The sequence below is a fragment of the Centruroides vittatus genome, unplaced genomic scaffold, assembly GCF_030686945.1.
Source record: "Centruroides vittatus isolate TY-2023 unplaced genomic scaffold, ASM3068694v2 contig_2433, whole genome shotgun sequence".
NCBI lineage: Eukaryota > Metazoa > Arthropoda > Arachnida > Scorpiones > Buthidae > Centruroides > Centruroides vittatus.
Window position 1 is genome coordinate 388,545 of NW_027121533.1, and position 16,820 is coordinate 405,364.

The 16,820-nt window shown below is 33.7% G+C and overlaps 1 protein-coding gene across 2 annotated transcripts in view; it reads left to right on the plus strand.

The window, feature by feature from the left end:
- LOC136971285 (protein lap4-like) overlaps positions 1-16,820 on the plus strand; it is an 82,314-nt gene that overhangs the window by 38,080 nt on the left and 27,414 nt on the right. For both annotated transcript variants that reach the window (XM_067265746.1, XM_067265747.1), the window contains exons 7-11: positions 190-363; positions 803-1,092; positions 2,259-2,325; positions 5,175-5,280; positions 7,447-7,565. In XM_067265746.1, coding sequence (XP_067121847.1) covers positions 190-363; positions 803-1,092; positions 2,259-2,325; positions 5,175-5,280; positions 7,447-7,565 — 756 coding nt within the window. The remainder of the gene's footprint in view (positions 1-189; positions 364-802; positions 1,093-2,258; positions 2,326-5,174; positions 5,281-7,446; positions 7,566-16,820) is intronic.

Consider the following 16,820-nt stretch of genomic DNA (forward strand, 5'->3'; position numbering starts at 1 on the left):
AATACTGACAAGAAAGATGTATTGAACGTAAGTCTTTTGGGCAATATTCTATTGATAAATTTAACAAATTTATTGAAATTTATGCAATTACTTTTTAAATTTATGTGCATAAATAATTATATGAATATCTTATATAAAAGTAAATATTCTTTTAAGTTATTGATTGAATTTTTTAAATAAATTTTTCAGGAAATTCAACATTTGAAACAGTTGAATTGTTTAGATGTTAGCGAAAATAGATTGGAGACACTTCCCGAAGAAATAGGAGGTTTAGAAAATTTAACAGATCTTCACTTATCACAAAATTGTTTAGAATTGCTTCCAGATGGCATCGGAAAACTTCAAAAACTTACTATTTTTAAGGTAAAATTTTCATATCGTAGTATATAATGTTTTAAAGTAGTTTTGGATTCTAATTAATTACAAATGATCGACAGCAAAACTCAATTTTTATCTTTAAAAACTGTTGTATTTATGCACAGAGAATTTGTCTTGATTTAGAATTATGTTCAATGTGTGTGCTTCAAATAATTGAATGGAGATTTTGAGACAAATGTTTTAATCTTGAAAAAATTCTGCACATTTATCCAATAAAAATATTATTAGAAATAAATTTAAAGATAAGTAATTTATTATTTTAAGTTATGAGAGAATAATATGATGATAAATGATGACAGTTGATTTAAAAAACTTGCTAATGTGATTATTTAATTTAATTTTCAAGTTATTTTTGTATTATTATTGTATACTTTATATACAATAATTCATTTTATAATTAATTTGAGTTTTCATCTGGTTTCAGATAGATCAGAATCGACTAGGATACTTGAATCCGGTAATTGGTAATGATGTAAACTTACAGGAACTTATTCTGACAGAAAATTTGTTGTCTGAGCTACCACCTTCTATAGGACATCTTACGAATCTGACCAATCTGAATGTCGATCGTAACAGATTGCTGGAATTATCGTTACAGATAGGAAATCTCACTAAATTAAGAGTTCTCTCCTTAAGGGATAATTGTCTGAGTTATTTACCCGAGGAAATGGGAAATCTTAATGATCTTCGTGTGTTAGATGTCTCCGGAAACAGGTAAAAGTTCTATTTTGAAACACAAATGTTTAATTAATTAGTATGCTGAAAGAAAGTATTTTAAAATAAATTTTAGAGAAAATAAATATTAGAAATGATTCATAATTTTTAGAACAAATTGCAGAAAATAAATTTAAGACAGCTTAGGTTAACCTTTGTTTCATTTGGTTCTTAAGTATATTATTAACTGTTGCTGATTATATCAAAAGTTATGGTTATGGCTGGGGCGGAGAAAGCCTAAACTACCATTTAAATCTACATTCTTTAGTGGTCATTGAGTTCGTTCTTCAAAAAACTTATGAATATTTAAACTTTTAGCAAGAGTGGCAATACTAATTGATGTTGCATTCCCCTAATTATAACTATCATTTTTATGTTGATCTGATGCATTAATATGATGACGTGATATGGTAAATGATTAGACATAGTCAAAATAACATAATCATTCTAATGTTCACATTTAAGAATTCAAATATCAAATCGGCACGAGTGTTCCATAATTTGAATTTCGAGTTGATTTTTAAAGAAATATTTTTGTATGACGATGTTTTAAAATCATTAGAACATTTGCGATTATATTCTCACGAAGGTCTGTAAAAATAAGATTGAAAACATTAACAGTAGTAAAGGTGTTTTATAATTTGTAACTTTATATACAGTTAGATTAATTTTGGATGTTTTTGTAGTTTGAAAATTCATTGAATTTATTACTGAGAGTATGTAGGCTTAAAGGCAATGAGTGACAGGAATGACAGTTTATGACACTCATTGCCTTTAGCCTATATACTCTCACACCCTTCAGTACTGATTACTTTTTGGAGGCAGGTGGGAAAAATATTGCACACTAAACTGAAATCTTAGTGAGCAGGAGAATAGGATGTGTGACACAACCGACATTTTCGTGGAAATGGATGTACATAGGCAATCCACTGGAGGATGTGTTGGATTAGTGAGAGTATACTGTATTTATTAACTCCAAAGCATAACAATACTCTTCTTGAATAAGGAAAAGTAAAAATATGCATTCGTTTAATTAAAAGCATTAAAATTTTAGTTCATAAATTCTATATTATCATTTTTTACTTATTTTGATTATAATCATTTGATTAATTGCATGCTTTTAAATATAAAGTGAAACTTATTAACAAATGAATTAAATATTTCAGGTTACAGTATTTACCTATAACAATTACAGCATTGAATTTAAAAGCTATTTGGTTAGCAGAAAATCAGGTAAATTTTGTTATACTTGCCACTCATTTTCTATCTTCAATAAATTAAAAATGAGTTTAATAATTGGTATATATATATATATATTAAATAATGCATTAGAATTTATTCATTTTTGTTGTATTAATAGCATTATGTAAATAGTGTACTAACATATTTATAAATTGAACTAAATGTGTTTTCTGTAACCAAGGAATAAATATAGTTGATATTTATTCCTAAAACTAAATTATTGACAATTTTTGAATAAAGTGTCAATAATTTAGCTCTAGTTAAAAAGAACTTTGTGTTTTATCCTATCATATTTTCTTCAAAGACAGTGATTTGGGTCATAAATTAGTTTCTCTGCCTGGGTTGTCTCGTCAGGAAGTTGTGAAGAAGCAACCTTTCAGTAGTGAAGTCAAACTTCCTGATTGGATTATTTTGCCCATTGGGCATTGCCTTATTTCAATTATGTAGTAAATAAATAAATATTGATATAAAAAATCAATCCTCTGAAATTTTCCACCAAAAATTTCTTCACGATTGTTTCAATTTCTTACTAAATTTAGTAGGAAATCACCAACTTGGAAAACACTGTGTGAGAAGCTGGGGTCATGGGCTATTCCCTAAATGCCACTTAATCAGCACAGTCTGTGGTAAAGCTCACATTGTCGTCAGATGGCTTGGGAGGGCTGAAATTCAAGTGGGGAGGTCGTGGGTAAGTCAATAGGTGTCTAGATTCAGAATAATAGACAGTTTGACAGGTTTTTGGAGCGACTTGTCTTCTATTTGTAAACAAAGCATTTATTGAATATCTAAAGCTAACATACATACAGGTTATACATGGCTAGATACAGTAAAATGCGATTACAATGTATATTATTTACAAAAAGGGCTAATTTACTAGCTATGCCTACTTCCGTTGAGAGAGAGTTCACAGACCGCTAACAAAATACCTCTATGCATTGATGGAGAGCTGTATGCAATGATCAGTTTCTGTATGGAAGTATCGTAGTCCTCATTTGTTGTCTTCTAGGGCAGGATCAGGGATGCAGAGACTAAAATGTGCACTATCTCAAGTACAACTTCCTGTGTTGATCGCCCTGAGTTTCCGGTGACTCCAGCTTTTATATCATTATCATGGGAAATGGGTCATGTGATTGTCCGTTGTTTACGATGACTTGCATTCTTCGCAACAATGTGTTAACTTTCCCACTTGATTGTTAACATCAGAAGTGACATCCGATCTGATGCTATGTGATGAGTTTTTTTCTAATGATGGGTGTTTACTTTAACTTCCAAAAAATGTTTTAACAATTACAAATTTCTAAAAATTTGGGCCCTTAAACCATTGGGTTCTCAACTGATTACTGGCAACTGCAGTGCACTCAGATAACATCAAGACAAAAGACAATTGAGAAGTACTTAAAAGGATTGACAATTAATTTGAGAATGTCAAAATACAGTAACATAAAGCAGATACTTGCTCAGCAAATAATTAGTCTAATTCACAAAACAACACCTTTACTTGTTGCTGAGATAGTTGTGACAACGCTGTTGACAGAAATAAGGAAATTGACAGAATCATACAAGTAGCCGAATCCCTAGGATATAAAAAAGGCACAATAGCAGGAATAGTTAGAAAATATGAGATGGGCACAGCAAGAAATTCAAAACACATTCCCAGTAAAGTCACAAAGTTTACTTACAACAAGAATTCAAAAGGCATTATGAAAGAAATTGCAAACTGCAAGGAGACCAGATTGGTTCTAAAAAGAGCTCCGAACCTATATACAATCTTAAGAAATGATAAAGATCACATTAAAAAGGAAGAAAAAGCAGGAGTGTACAAAATCTTTTACGAGAACACGGAACTAGGAATCGAAAAAGACTACATTGGAGTCACAACAAGAAATTTAGGGATAAGACTTAAAGAACACAAGTATGACGTCAGGAAAGGCTCCAACGCGACAGTACTTTCGCAGTTCGCGCAGACCCAAGGCTCAATAATTAAATGGGAGGAGGCGGTTATTGTCAAACCCTTGAGCTCCCCAACGTTAGCAAGTACCGCTGAAAAAATTGAAATTTACAAAAGCAAGTTGGAAGAGACATGCATAAATGCAAGGGACACAGACAGCCTACCGACAGCTTGGAAATTTGTATTCAAAAAATGTATTACGAACTCGTAGGCTTGCCTTAGCTTACAGTTTTCATCAATTATTCCTCAATAATTTGCTACTCTGTTTATATAAAGTATCACCAGTAGATTCATTTTTATTTTTATTTTTTACTTCTTATTCTCACTATGTCGATTTTATTTTAATTTATATTTGTGTATATTACCATGTTCTTCCTTTTTTATTTTTTATTTTTTCCGTTACTGATGCTTTGAATTTTTAAACAAATGTATTCTTTTAATGGAACGCCAATGTTCCGTTTTCGAAAGTTAAGCCTGAGGATGGTCTATTGAGTAGGCCGAAAACGTTAGTTCTCTCAATAAAGCTATCTCAGCAACAAGTAAAGGTGTTGTTTTGTGAATTATACAGTAACATGTGATCTGTATATGTTATTAATTAATATAGTATATTAATATGAAGCAAATAAACAAATGGTTTCCTTCTTAATGATTAAGTCACGAATTTACCTTACTTCCAATAATCTGATACACTTCCATTTTCACATATGTCAAATTACCAAGATTATACTGTAATATTTATATCATTTTAAGTTACCATTTAGGAAATTGTAATATAACATGCGGAAACATTTACAAAGTGGTTATGTCAGTAGTAATATCTTTGAAATATTTATATTGTTTTATATAATTTTTAAGTTATACTTGACTCTTTTTTTTTTTTTTTTACTTTTAGGCACAACCCATGCTGAAATTTCAGACTGATGTTGATGAAAAGAGAGGCTGTAAAATTTTGACCTGTTTCTTACTACCTCAACAAGCATATCTTGTAGAGAGCATGGGTAAGGCATAGAAAATTTTAATTAAATGTTGTTAATTAATACTTTAAAAATAATTTAGTAATTAAAAACTTTTAGTTTAATCTTATAACTTACTACATCTGTATGAAAATATGTACTGTACACAAAATATCAATCAATCTTTATTATTTGATGTAACAGGTGTTATTACAAAGGGATTAAAGAACATTGTTATTTTAAGTTTGATACACGAACAAAGAAATTATATAATTTATACAAAGTTAGCATGGCAAAACTGTCACTGAATAAAATATGGTAACAAAAATCAAATGGCAGTGTAGCAATTTGAACATCCAAAAGATTGTTGCAAGAATCAAGAAGGTGTTTTCTCATATCCATCACTGTTGTTCCACAAAAATAACATTCAGAGTTACCTAAGACATTAATTATTTTACCATTTAGATTTATCGAAAACCTATTTAATCTAAATTGTGCAGCAAATGACTTTACTTTATAACTCAAATTAGACAATAAATAAGGTGCTGGACTCCACATTTCATTAAGGAAAAAAATCACTGTTTCAACCTTTTTCACTCAAATAATGAACATCTTTTAATCAGTATAAGTCTCTTAGTCGTTGATCACAGTCTAGAAAGAACAAACTTTCACTTAAATACATATAACTAGAGGACAATCCAATATTATTTAGTAATCCTTTAACAATAGCAGGCCATGACTTCAAGAAGGAATTACTATTTATCTTATATATGTCAATTTTTGGTAGTCATCTTCCAGTAGGTCAATAAATTTCCTCCAAAATCTAAACAATTTTATTGACAATCCAATAGTGAGGGGAGGTCTTCCCAATTCCATTCTCACTGCAAGTGTACACAAAATATAAACTCTGATCAACAGAAAAAGCACATAACTCCTTGTCATTAGCATTTTAAACTTAATTCAACATTTAATATTGAGGTCTATCAAACTTAAAATTACTAAAATGCTAACATTTTTTAACATTCTTCACGTCATTCTCAATCCTCAACAAAAATTAGAACAGAACAACAACTATTCATATTAAACAAAACTAAATTTAAAATCAAAGCATTTTGATGTTTAGTTTGATCACTTTTATAGAATTCTATATTAAACGGTAAATTAAATATAAAATATAAACTCTAGTAAAATATTAATTGGTTATGTACTTATACAGTATTATACTTATTTTCCGAAAGATATTATAGAAGGTTAATGAATCAAAGTATTCATGCATGCATGATATTTCTGTTACCATCATCCAACAATTCTGATTTGAATTTGTTAGAATACTGTTTGTTTTAACTTTTTGTAATAGATAAGAATTTCCATACATCTAAAATAATAGTCCACCAGTGATCGGTAGACAAAGCTATTAAACCCCGATAGTTTTGTCATGTTTGTGCCTAACTGACAAGTTGTCTGCATGGAGTTTTCCAGGTTCTCTTCTTATGTCTATTACCTAAATAGGGGCCAATTTTTCATAGAAAAGTCTCCTGGAAAGCACCCTTTGCCCTCATGTTGCATTGCCTTATCTCATCACATCAAATTTAAAATAAGAATTTTAAGTTTTTGAATTGTTATATTATAATGTATACCTATACAAATATATAAAACAAGATTATAAATATAATGGTAATCACATTGTAAAAATGAACTAGTTTTGTTGAGATTCTTGCTTTATAGAAATGTTATGTTCAGAATTTAATAAAAGGATTGATTAAATGGCTTTGTAATGAAGTAGCAGTATGAAAAAAAGGGTTCAAATCCAGTAAAGACTCCAATAATTTGCTGTGAGTAGTTGGAACTGGGATGTTATTTTCTCATTTCCTCACCTTATACATGCCGGCCATATTGCGCGAAATTGTGACCAGTCAGATAACCTAATGTGCTGAAGGATCACATTCGTAAATAAATTGGTCATCTACTGAAAAATTTAAAAGTATAATAGAAGTCTACACAATTTCCTGAGTAAATGCTTTTTGCAAAAAGTTCAATTGTCTTGAATATGTCACCATTTTAGTGTCATGTATTGTATTTTTATTAGTAAGAATTAAAATCTGTGTATGCCATCAAACATGTTTTATTTATTTTTTTAACAGTAAATTTAATTTAAATTATTATATCTTTTTTCATATAGTTATTTTAAAATTATTATTAAATGCATTTCAGAAAATCTTCTATGCAACAGTGCAGAAAAAGTAAATAGATTAAGCTGGAGTTTAAAAAGTGATAAAGAGAAAGTAACGGCAGTGAAATTTGCAGAAGAAAGTGATAATGAAGAAAAAGAGGTAATGCATTTAATGTTATGTTAATCATAGAAAAATATTAAAAAAACAAAATTATTTGGTTCTTTGTTAATAATTCTCTCTTATTTGTGATTAAATAAAATTTATCCTAGTCCATTAAAAATAACTTGTTATAAAAGTTTTGTCTGCAGAAGGCTGCTTAAGTTAGTCTACTTTTCATGATATATCAATTTATTTTATATTTCTTTGCATGACAGTGTAAGTCTCTAAGCTGAGCCTAAAACTTCATTTGCAATATTTATAAATTTGCTTGTGACTACAAAACATTCAATAGTGATAAAGTGGAGCAAACTGTCAAATTTTATATAATAAACTTCATTGACAAACAAATTTTGTGATAGAAGGCCACATCCCATTTTAGAGAGATCGCATAAGGCCACATATACATTTACAAGGTGCCATATACTGAATAATAATAAAAAAAAACAATTAAAAATAGCTTACAAAGTTGTATGAATATTTGTTTTTTTAGTTAATTTATCTCAAAAGTGAAAAATTGATTTCTGTATTAGGCTACACCAGTGGTTCCCAACCGGTGTTCCGTAAGCATTTCCCAAGTGTTCCGCAGATTTAGTCGCAAATCGGAAAGTGTACAATCGTATTCGAGCCGCCGAATATCAAAAAATTAAAATCATAAAATTTTCATAAACTTAAATATATATGTACGACTCGTACTTATGGAGTGTACTACTGTTTCGAATAAGATAAAGGCAATGATAAAAACTGAATGAAATATGTAAAAAACATCAGGCACAAGTTTCCCATTAAAGTTATTTAGGTATATTTTTTCCTGTCTTAGAATTGGCATTAATAATATGAGTAGAGATTTTGAATTATAACTGCTCAATTCTAATAAAATAACTGATGACAAGCTTATGTATTTCATATTAACTTAAGTAAGTGTTCCGCTAAAGAAAATTGCTCACAAAAGTGTTCCGCATCCTAGAAAAGGTTGGGAACCACTGGGCTACACTAAAATACAAAGGGCTGCACGCAACCCAAAGATCACAGGTTTTCTGTTTTTCATTTAAGATATAATAATAGTTAAATATCAGTTAAAATCTATGAAGTCTTCTTGTAATACATTCATTTATTACATTATCATTGAGAACATTTTGAATAAATACATAGTAAAAGTTTAAATGCTTTAGAATTCTTAGTAATCATTTATTTTATTTTTTCTGTACTTAAGAAAATAAATTTCTTTGATCTTATATGGGAAAATTAAAGTTCCTAACATTACTAATTACTTCAATGTTTTTAATGAATTAATTCTGATACTAGTTTCATTCTGATTATTCTGGTAGCTAAATTAGTGGTTCTTGACCAAAAATGCATTGTAGATCAGTTGATTTTATAAATTTTCTACTGGGATCCATTTATGAAAATGTTTTTTCATACAATTTTCTAATCATCAAAATAAATGATATAAAATTAACTAAGTATCAAATTCAAAATTGTTTATTATTATGTTGGGTTAAGTTAGATATACTCGGTTAACACCGGTGGCTAAGTACTATGCCGGACCAAAGTCAAGGCATAGTAACCAAAACAGAAATTAAAGAAGTGTATCAATGTGTGTGTCTGTATTCAGGAATTTTCTCACAATATGACATGTATTCAATATAGTGGCCTTCTGTAGAGTGATGTATGTGTTTCTATTCAATTCTAATGTGACCAGGCTTTTGTGTAGTGTGTGTGGTATGACACCTGTAGAAGAGAGAACTACAGGTACAATAAGCACCCTATCCATTCTCCACAGATGCCTTATTTCCTGGGCGAGTTCTGTGTACTTGCTAATTTTTTCAGTGCATGCGTTTTGTATATTGTGAGTGTTTGGAATGGATATGTCTATAATGTATGTGATTTTATTGTGTTTGTCAATGAGTGTGATGTCTGGTCTGTTGTGGTAAATTGTTTTATCTGTGATTATGGCTCTGTCGTAGTACATTTTGTGCGTGTTGTTTTCCAATACTGTCTGTGGAATGTATTTGTAGTATGGTTCGTGGATGTCTACTAATTTGTGTTTCTTTGCAAGCTCTTGGTGTATTATATTTGCTACTTGATTATGTCTGTGTAAATAATCTGTCTGTGCCAAGAGCTTGCAACCAGAGGTGATGTGTTGTATAGTTTCTGGCATGATGTGACATTTTCTGCATGTGTCATTTGTGAGTGTTGCATCTTTGAGTATGTGTTTTCTGTAGTTTTTAGTATTTATGACCTGATCCTGTATGGCGATCATGAATCCTTCCGTCTCCCCAAAGAGGCATCCCCGAGCTAACCAGCTGTTTGACGCAGTTTTGTCAACAAAATCCTGGGCCAGATCGTAAGGATGCCTGCCATGGAGTGCCTTTCGAGCCCACGATTGCTTAATGGTGTCTATGCTTTTTATATGTTGTGTTGTGTCCATATTATGTGAGTGTAAGTTTAATGGTGTGTTATTCGAGTCTGCTAGAGTTACTGCTTTATGTAATTGTGATGTTTCTTGTTTTTTGTAGAAAAACTCTCGCAATGACTGTATTTGTTTGTAGTGAAGGTTAACTATGTCAATCAGGCCACGTCCGCCATCTTTACGTGGAAGGGTTAATCTTTCTGTGGCGGATTTAGGATGATGTTGTTTATGCTTAGTAAGTGTTGTTCTTGTTTTCCTTTGGAGTTGCTCAAGATCAGTGTGAGTCCAATGTATAACTCCAAAAGAATATGTGAGTACTGGGATGACATATGTGTTTATTGCTTTAACTGTGTGTTTTGCATTTAATTGTGTTCTGAGAATAGCATTTAACCTATTTTGGTATTCTTTAATTAATCTTTGCTTTATTTGTGTATGTTCTGTTAGTTTGGCCTGTTGGAATCCTAAATACTTGTAGAACTCGCCCTCTTCCATGGATTCAATAACGTCTCCATTTCCAAGCGCAAAATCTTCTTTCTTCAGGATTCCTTTTTCTATGTGAAGTGTTTTGCATTTATCTAGGCCAAATTCCATTTGTATGTCCTTGGTGTATGAATGTGTGATTTGTAGGAGTTGATGAAGTTGTTTTTGTGTGGATGCATAAAGTTTTATGTCATCCATGTACATGAGATGTGACAGTGTAAACTGTGTTGTTTTTTCGTGTCTGATATTGTAACCATATTGCGTGTTGTTTAACATGTTGGATAATGGATTCAGGGCTAGCAGAACCAGAGAGGACTCAAGGAATCTCCTTGAAAAATTCCTCGCCTAATAAAAATTTGGTTTGTTTGTATGGAAGTGTTATGAACCCTGAGATGTAGTGTTGTTCTCCAGTGCTGCATAGTGTTTTGAAAGAATGCAATGAGTGATGGATGTATTTTGTACATGTGTAGAATATGTAGCAGCCAACTGTGTGGAACACTGTCGAATGCTTTTCTGTAGTCTATATATGCCATGTGTATGTTTCTGAGTTGTTTGTGTGCTTGCCGTAGAATGACTGAATCTATGAGTAACTGTTCTTTGCATCCCCTGTGATTTCTACGGCAACCTTTTTGCTGTTCCGTTAGAATGTCGTGTTCTTCAATATGTTTGTATATTTTGTTTGCGATACAGGATGTCAATAATTTGTACAGTGTTGGAAGACATGTAATTGGTCTGTATTGTGTGGGGTCTGTGGTATTGTTGTTTTTAGGTTTCATGTAGGTGATGCCCTGAGTAAGAAAATTTGGCATGTCCTGTGGATTGATGATGATGTGTGTTAGGTGTTTAGCTAGTTCCTGGTGCAGTGATGTAAACTTTTTGTACCAGAAATTGTGAATGTTGTCTACACCAGGTGTCTTCCAGTTGTGTGCTCTGTTAACAGTGTATTGGAAATCATGTATGTTTATTTCAGCACAGGGCATAGTTGGTATGTTGTGTAAGTTTCTGTTCTCCTCCTCGATCCAGCCTGCATCAGCATTGTGCGTGACAGCACTGGACCAAAGAGAAGACCAATATGTTGTGAGTTCTTCTTCTGTTGGTGTGTCCACTGTGCTGTGTATCAGTGTTTGCTTTGTTATTAATTTGTCTGTAAAAGAGTTTTTCATTGTTTGTAAATAATTTATTTTGTTGTTTTCGTAGTGTACATGTTTTGTATCGTTTGAGTCTACGTGCTTTGGCAGCAAGTTTTTGTTTTAGTGTATCAATGTATTCTGTAATGTGTGTGTTGTGATGTTCATGTTTTGTGTGTGTTTTTATTTTCTTGAAAATGTTTTTGAGCTGTTTCCTTAATTTAAGTGTTATGTTGCTTTTAGCGTATTGTGTCAGCCTGCCTAATTGCTGTCTAATGTCATTTATTTGTATTTCTATTCTTCTCTGCCAGGCAGGCTTGTGATAGAATTTTGTTTTCTGTGTGTTTGTCTGTGATTGTACTTTCAGTCCATGGTGTGTCACTACTGTGACTGCCCCAGCGTAAACTAATGTATGAATGTCTGCGAGTGTAGAAATTGAATGAATGTAGTGTGGTAGTAAGTGAGTGTTTACGTAATTTAGTGTTTTTCCTACTTCCTTTGACGTGTTGATTTTTGGAATTCGTGGTCGTTGTGTGGGATCTGTGCCTGTATATTTAGTGAGTGTTTCCTGAAATATAAGTGAGAGCGTATTAACTAAATCCATGTCTATGTTATCAGTGATGGACGAGGAAGTGTCTGTAGTATCATTAGTGGTAATTGTTGTATGTGTGTTATTATCAATGCTTGTTGCTGGATTATCCTGACAGGTTACATGATCTTCATTAATGTTAGATGTTTCTGTCTGTTGATGTATTTGATCAGCAACCTGTTGTTTGATAAGTTCAAGTGTTGTTTGTGGAATAAGGTTGTTGTGTATAATTGTTCTTTTTTGATCAACAACCCTTTGTTCAGTGACAGTGAGGTGAGGATATTGTTGTGTGAATCTATGGTGTAGTTGTTGTCTGTATGCTGTCGTGTTTGTTTCGAGTTTTGTGATGGTGTAATAAGTACGGATGATAAACTCGTTCATTTCTACTGTCCATTTCATCCGTTGGCGTGGTTTTCCAGCCTTTGTGGTCTGTGGATGCATTGCCACAGAAACACCAAGGCTGGGTTGGTTCCTCACATCTGTTGAGGGCATTGCAGTAGCCATGCTTGGGCCGGTGCTGCTTTCGCCACCGGTAACCAGGGAGACTGTGGCCTATTTTTCGAACGTGAGCCTCTGCCTAACCCACGAACGCGGACCTTGTTAACCCGGGCGACGTCCGAGCCGGTATCACACTTTGATCTAGTTATTACCATAATAAATATCACCACAGAATGTGGGTGTGGTCACTCTTAGCTTCATTTCTCCCCATAGACCTTACTGGCATGGGTGTCCCTACCAGGAGCTTGTGCTCCAGCCTGCATTGCCCTATGGATCAGTAAAATTACTGGGCTCTCCCACCACGACCAGGTAGTGACCACGGGAGAGTTATTATTATTATGTTGGGTTAAGTTAGATATACTCGGTTAACACCGGTGGCTGTGTACTATGCCGGACCAAAGTCAAGGCATAGTAACCAAAACAGAAATTAAAGAAGTGTATCAGTGTGTGTGTCTGTATTCAGGAATTTTCTCACAATATGACATGTATTCAATATAGTGGCCTTCTGTAGAGTGATGTATGTGTTTCTATTCAATTCTAATGTGCCCAGGCTTTTGTGTAGTGTGTGTGGTATGACACCTGTAGAGGAGAGAACTACAGGTACAATAAGCACCCTATCCATCCTCCACAGATGCCTTATTTCCTGGGCGAGTTCTGTGTACTTGCTAATTTTTTCAGTGCATGCGTTTTGTATATTGTGAGTGTTTGGAATGGATATGTCTATAATGTATGTGATTTTATTGTGTTTGTCAATGAGTGTGATGTCTGGTCTGTTGTGGTAAATTGTTTTATCTGTGATTATGGCTCTGTCGTAGTACATTTTGTGCGTGTCGTTTTCCAATACTGTCTGTGGAATGTATTTGTAGTATGGTTCGTGGATGTCTGCTAATTTGTGTTTCTTTGCAAGCTCTTGGTGTATTATATTTGCTACTTGGTTATGTCTGTGTAAATAATCTGTCTGTGCCAAGAGCTTGCAACCAGAGGTGATGTGTTGTATAGTTTCTGGCATGATGTGACATTTTCTGCATGTGTCATTTGTGAGTGTTGCATCTTTGAGTATGTGTTTTCTGTAGTTTTTAGTATTTATGACCTGATCCTGTATGGCAATCATGAATCCTTCCGTCTCCCCAAAGAGGCATCCCCGAGCTAACCAGCTGTTTGACGCAGTTTTGTCAACAAAATCCTGGGCCAGATCATAAGGATGCCTGCCATGGAGTGCCTTTCGAGCCCACGATTGCTTAATGGTGTCTATGCTTTTTATATGTTGTGTTGTGTCCATATGATGTGAGTGTAAGTTTAATGGTGTGTTATTCGAGTCTGCTAGAGTTACTGCTTTATGTAATTGTGATGTTTCTTGTTTTTTGTAGAAAAACTCTCGCAGTGACTGTATTTGTTTGTAGTGAAGGTTAACTATGTCAATCAGGCCACGTCCGCCATCTTTACGTGGAAGGGTTAATCTTTCTGTGGCGGATTTAGGATGATGTTGTTTATGCTTAGTAAGTGTTGTTCTTGTTTTCCTTTGGAGTTGCTCAAGATCTGTGTGAGTCCAATGTATAACTCCAAAAGAATATGTGAGTACTGGGATGACATATGTGTTTATTGCTTTAACTGTGTGTTTTGCATTTAATTGTGTTCTGAGAATAGCATTTAACCTACTTTGGTATTCTTTAATTAATCTTTGCTTTATTTGTGTATGTTCTGTTAGTTTGGCCTGTTGGAATCCTAAATACTTGTAGAACTCGCCCTCTTCCATGGATTCAATAATGTCTCCATTTCCAAGTGCAAAATCTTCTTTCTTCAGGATTCCTTTTTCTATGTGAACTGTTTTGCATTTATCTAGGCCAAATTCCATTTGTATGTCCTTGGTGTATGAATGTGTGATTTGTAGGAGTTGATGAAGTTGTTTTTGTGTGGATGCATAAAGTTTTATGTCATCCATGTACATGAGATGTGACAGTGTAAACTGTGTTGTTTTTTTGTGTCTAATATTGTAACCATATTGCGTGTTGTTTAACATGTTGGATAATGGGTTCAGGGCTAAGCAGAACCAGAGAGGACTCAAGGAATCTCCTTGAAAAATTCCTCGCCTAATAAAAATTTGGTTTGTTTGTATGGAAGTGTTATTAACCCTGAGATGTAGTGTTGTTCTCCAGTGCTGCATAGTGTTTTGAAAGAATGCAATGAGTGATGGATGTATTTTGTACATGTGTAGGATATGTAGCAGCCAACTGTGTGGAACACTGTCGAATGCTTTTCTGTAGTCTATATATGCCATGTGTATGTTTCTGTGTTGTCTGTGTGCTTGCCGTAGAATGACTGAATCTATGAGTAACTGTTCTTTGCATCCCCTGTGGTTTCTACGACAACCTTTTTGTTGTTCTGTTAGAATGTCGTGTTCTTCAACATGTTTGTATATTTTGTTTGCAATACAGGATGTCAATAATTTGTAGAGTGTTGGAAGACATGTAATTGGTCTGTATTGTGTGGGGTCTGTGGTATTGTTGTTTTTAGGTTTCATGTAGGTGATGCCCTGAGTAAGAAAATTTGGCATGTCTTGTGGATTGATGATGATGTGTGTTAGGTGTTTAGCTAGTTCCTGGTGCAGTGATGTAAACTTTTTGTACCAGAAATTGTGAATGTTGTCTACACCAGGTGTCTTCCAGTTGTGTGTTCTGTTAACAGTGTATTGGAAATCATGTATGTTTATTTCAACACAGGGCATAGTTGGTATGTTGTGCAAGTTTCTGTTCTCCTCCTCGATCCAGCCTGCATCAGCATTGTGCATGACAGCACTGGACCAAAGAGAAGACCAATATGTTGTGAGTTCTTCTTCTGTTGGTGTGCCACTGTGCTGTGTATCAGTGTTTGCTTTGTTATTAATTTGTCTGTAAAAGAGTTTTTCATTGTTTGTAAATAATTTATTTTGTTGTTTTCGTAGTGTACATGTTTTGTATCGATTGAGTCTACGTGCTTTGGCAGCAAGTTTTTGTTTTAGTGTATCAATGTATTCTGTAATGTGTGTGTTGTGATGTTCATGTTTTGTGCGTGTTTTTATTTTCTTGAAAATGTTTTTGAGCTGTTTCCTTAATTTGGGTGTTATGTTGTTTTTAGTGTATTGTGTTAGCCTGCCTAATTGCTGTCTAATGTCATTTATTTGTGTTTCTATTCTTCTCTGCCAGGCAGGCTTGTGATAGAATTGTGTTTTCTGTGTATTTGTCTGTGATTGTACTTTCAGTCCATGGTGTGTCACTACTGTGACTGCCCCAGCATAAACTAATGTATGAATGTCTGCGAGTGTAGAAATTGAATGAATGTAGTGTGGTAGTAAGTGAGTGTTTACATAATTTAGTGTTTTTCCTACTTCCTTTGACGTGTTGATTTTTGGTATTCGTGGTCGTTGTGTGGGATCTGTACCTGTATATTTAGTGAGTGTTTCCTGAAATATAAGTGAGAGCGTATTAACTAAATCCAAGTCTATGTTATCAGTGATGGATGAGGAAGTGTCTGTAGTATCATTAGTGGTAATTGTTGTATGTGTGTTATTATCAATGCTTGTTGCTGGATTATCCTGACAGGTTACATGATCTTCATTAATGTTAGATGTTTCTGTCTGTTGATGTATTTGATCAGCAACCTGTTGTTTGATAAGTTCAAGTGTTGTTTGTGCAATAAGGTTGTTGTGTATAATTGTTCTTTTTTGATCAACAACCCTTTGTTCCGTGACAGTGAGGTGAGGATATTGTTGTGTGAATTTATGGTGTAGTTGTTGTCTGTATGCTGTCATGTTTGTTTCAAGTTTTGTGATTGTGTAGTAAGTACGGATGATAAACTCGTTCATTTCTACTGTCCATTTCATCCGTTGGCGTGGTTTTCCAGCCTTTGTGGTCTGTGGATGCATTGCCACAGAAACACCAAGGCTGGGTTGGTTCCTCACATCTGTTGAGGGCATTGCAGTAGCCATGCTTGGGCCGGTGCTGCTTTCGCCACCGGTAACCAGGGGAGACTGTGGCCTATTTTTCGAACGTGAGCCTCTGCCTAACTCACGAACGCGGACCTTGTTAACCCGGGCGACGTCCGAGCCGGTATCACACTTTGATCTAGTTATCACCATAATAAATATCTCCACAGAATGTGGGTGTGGTCACTCTTAG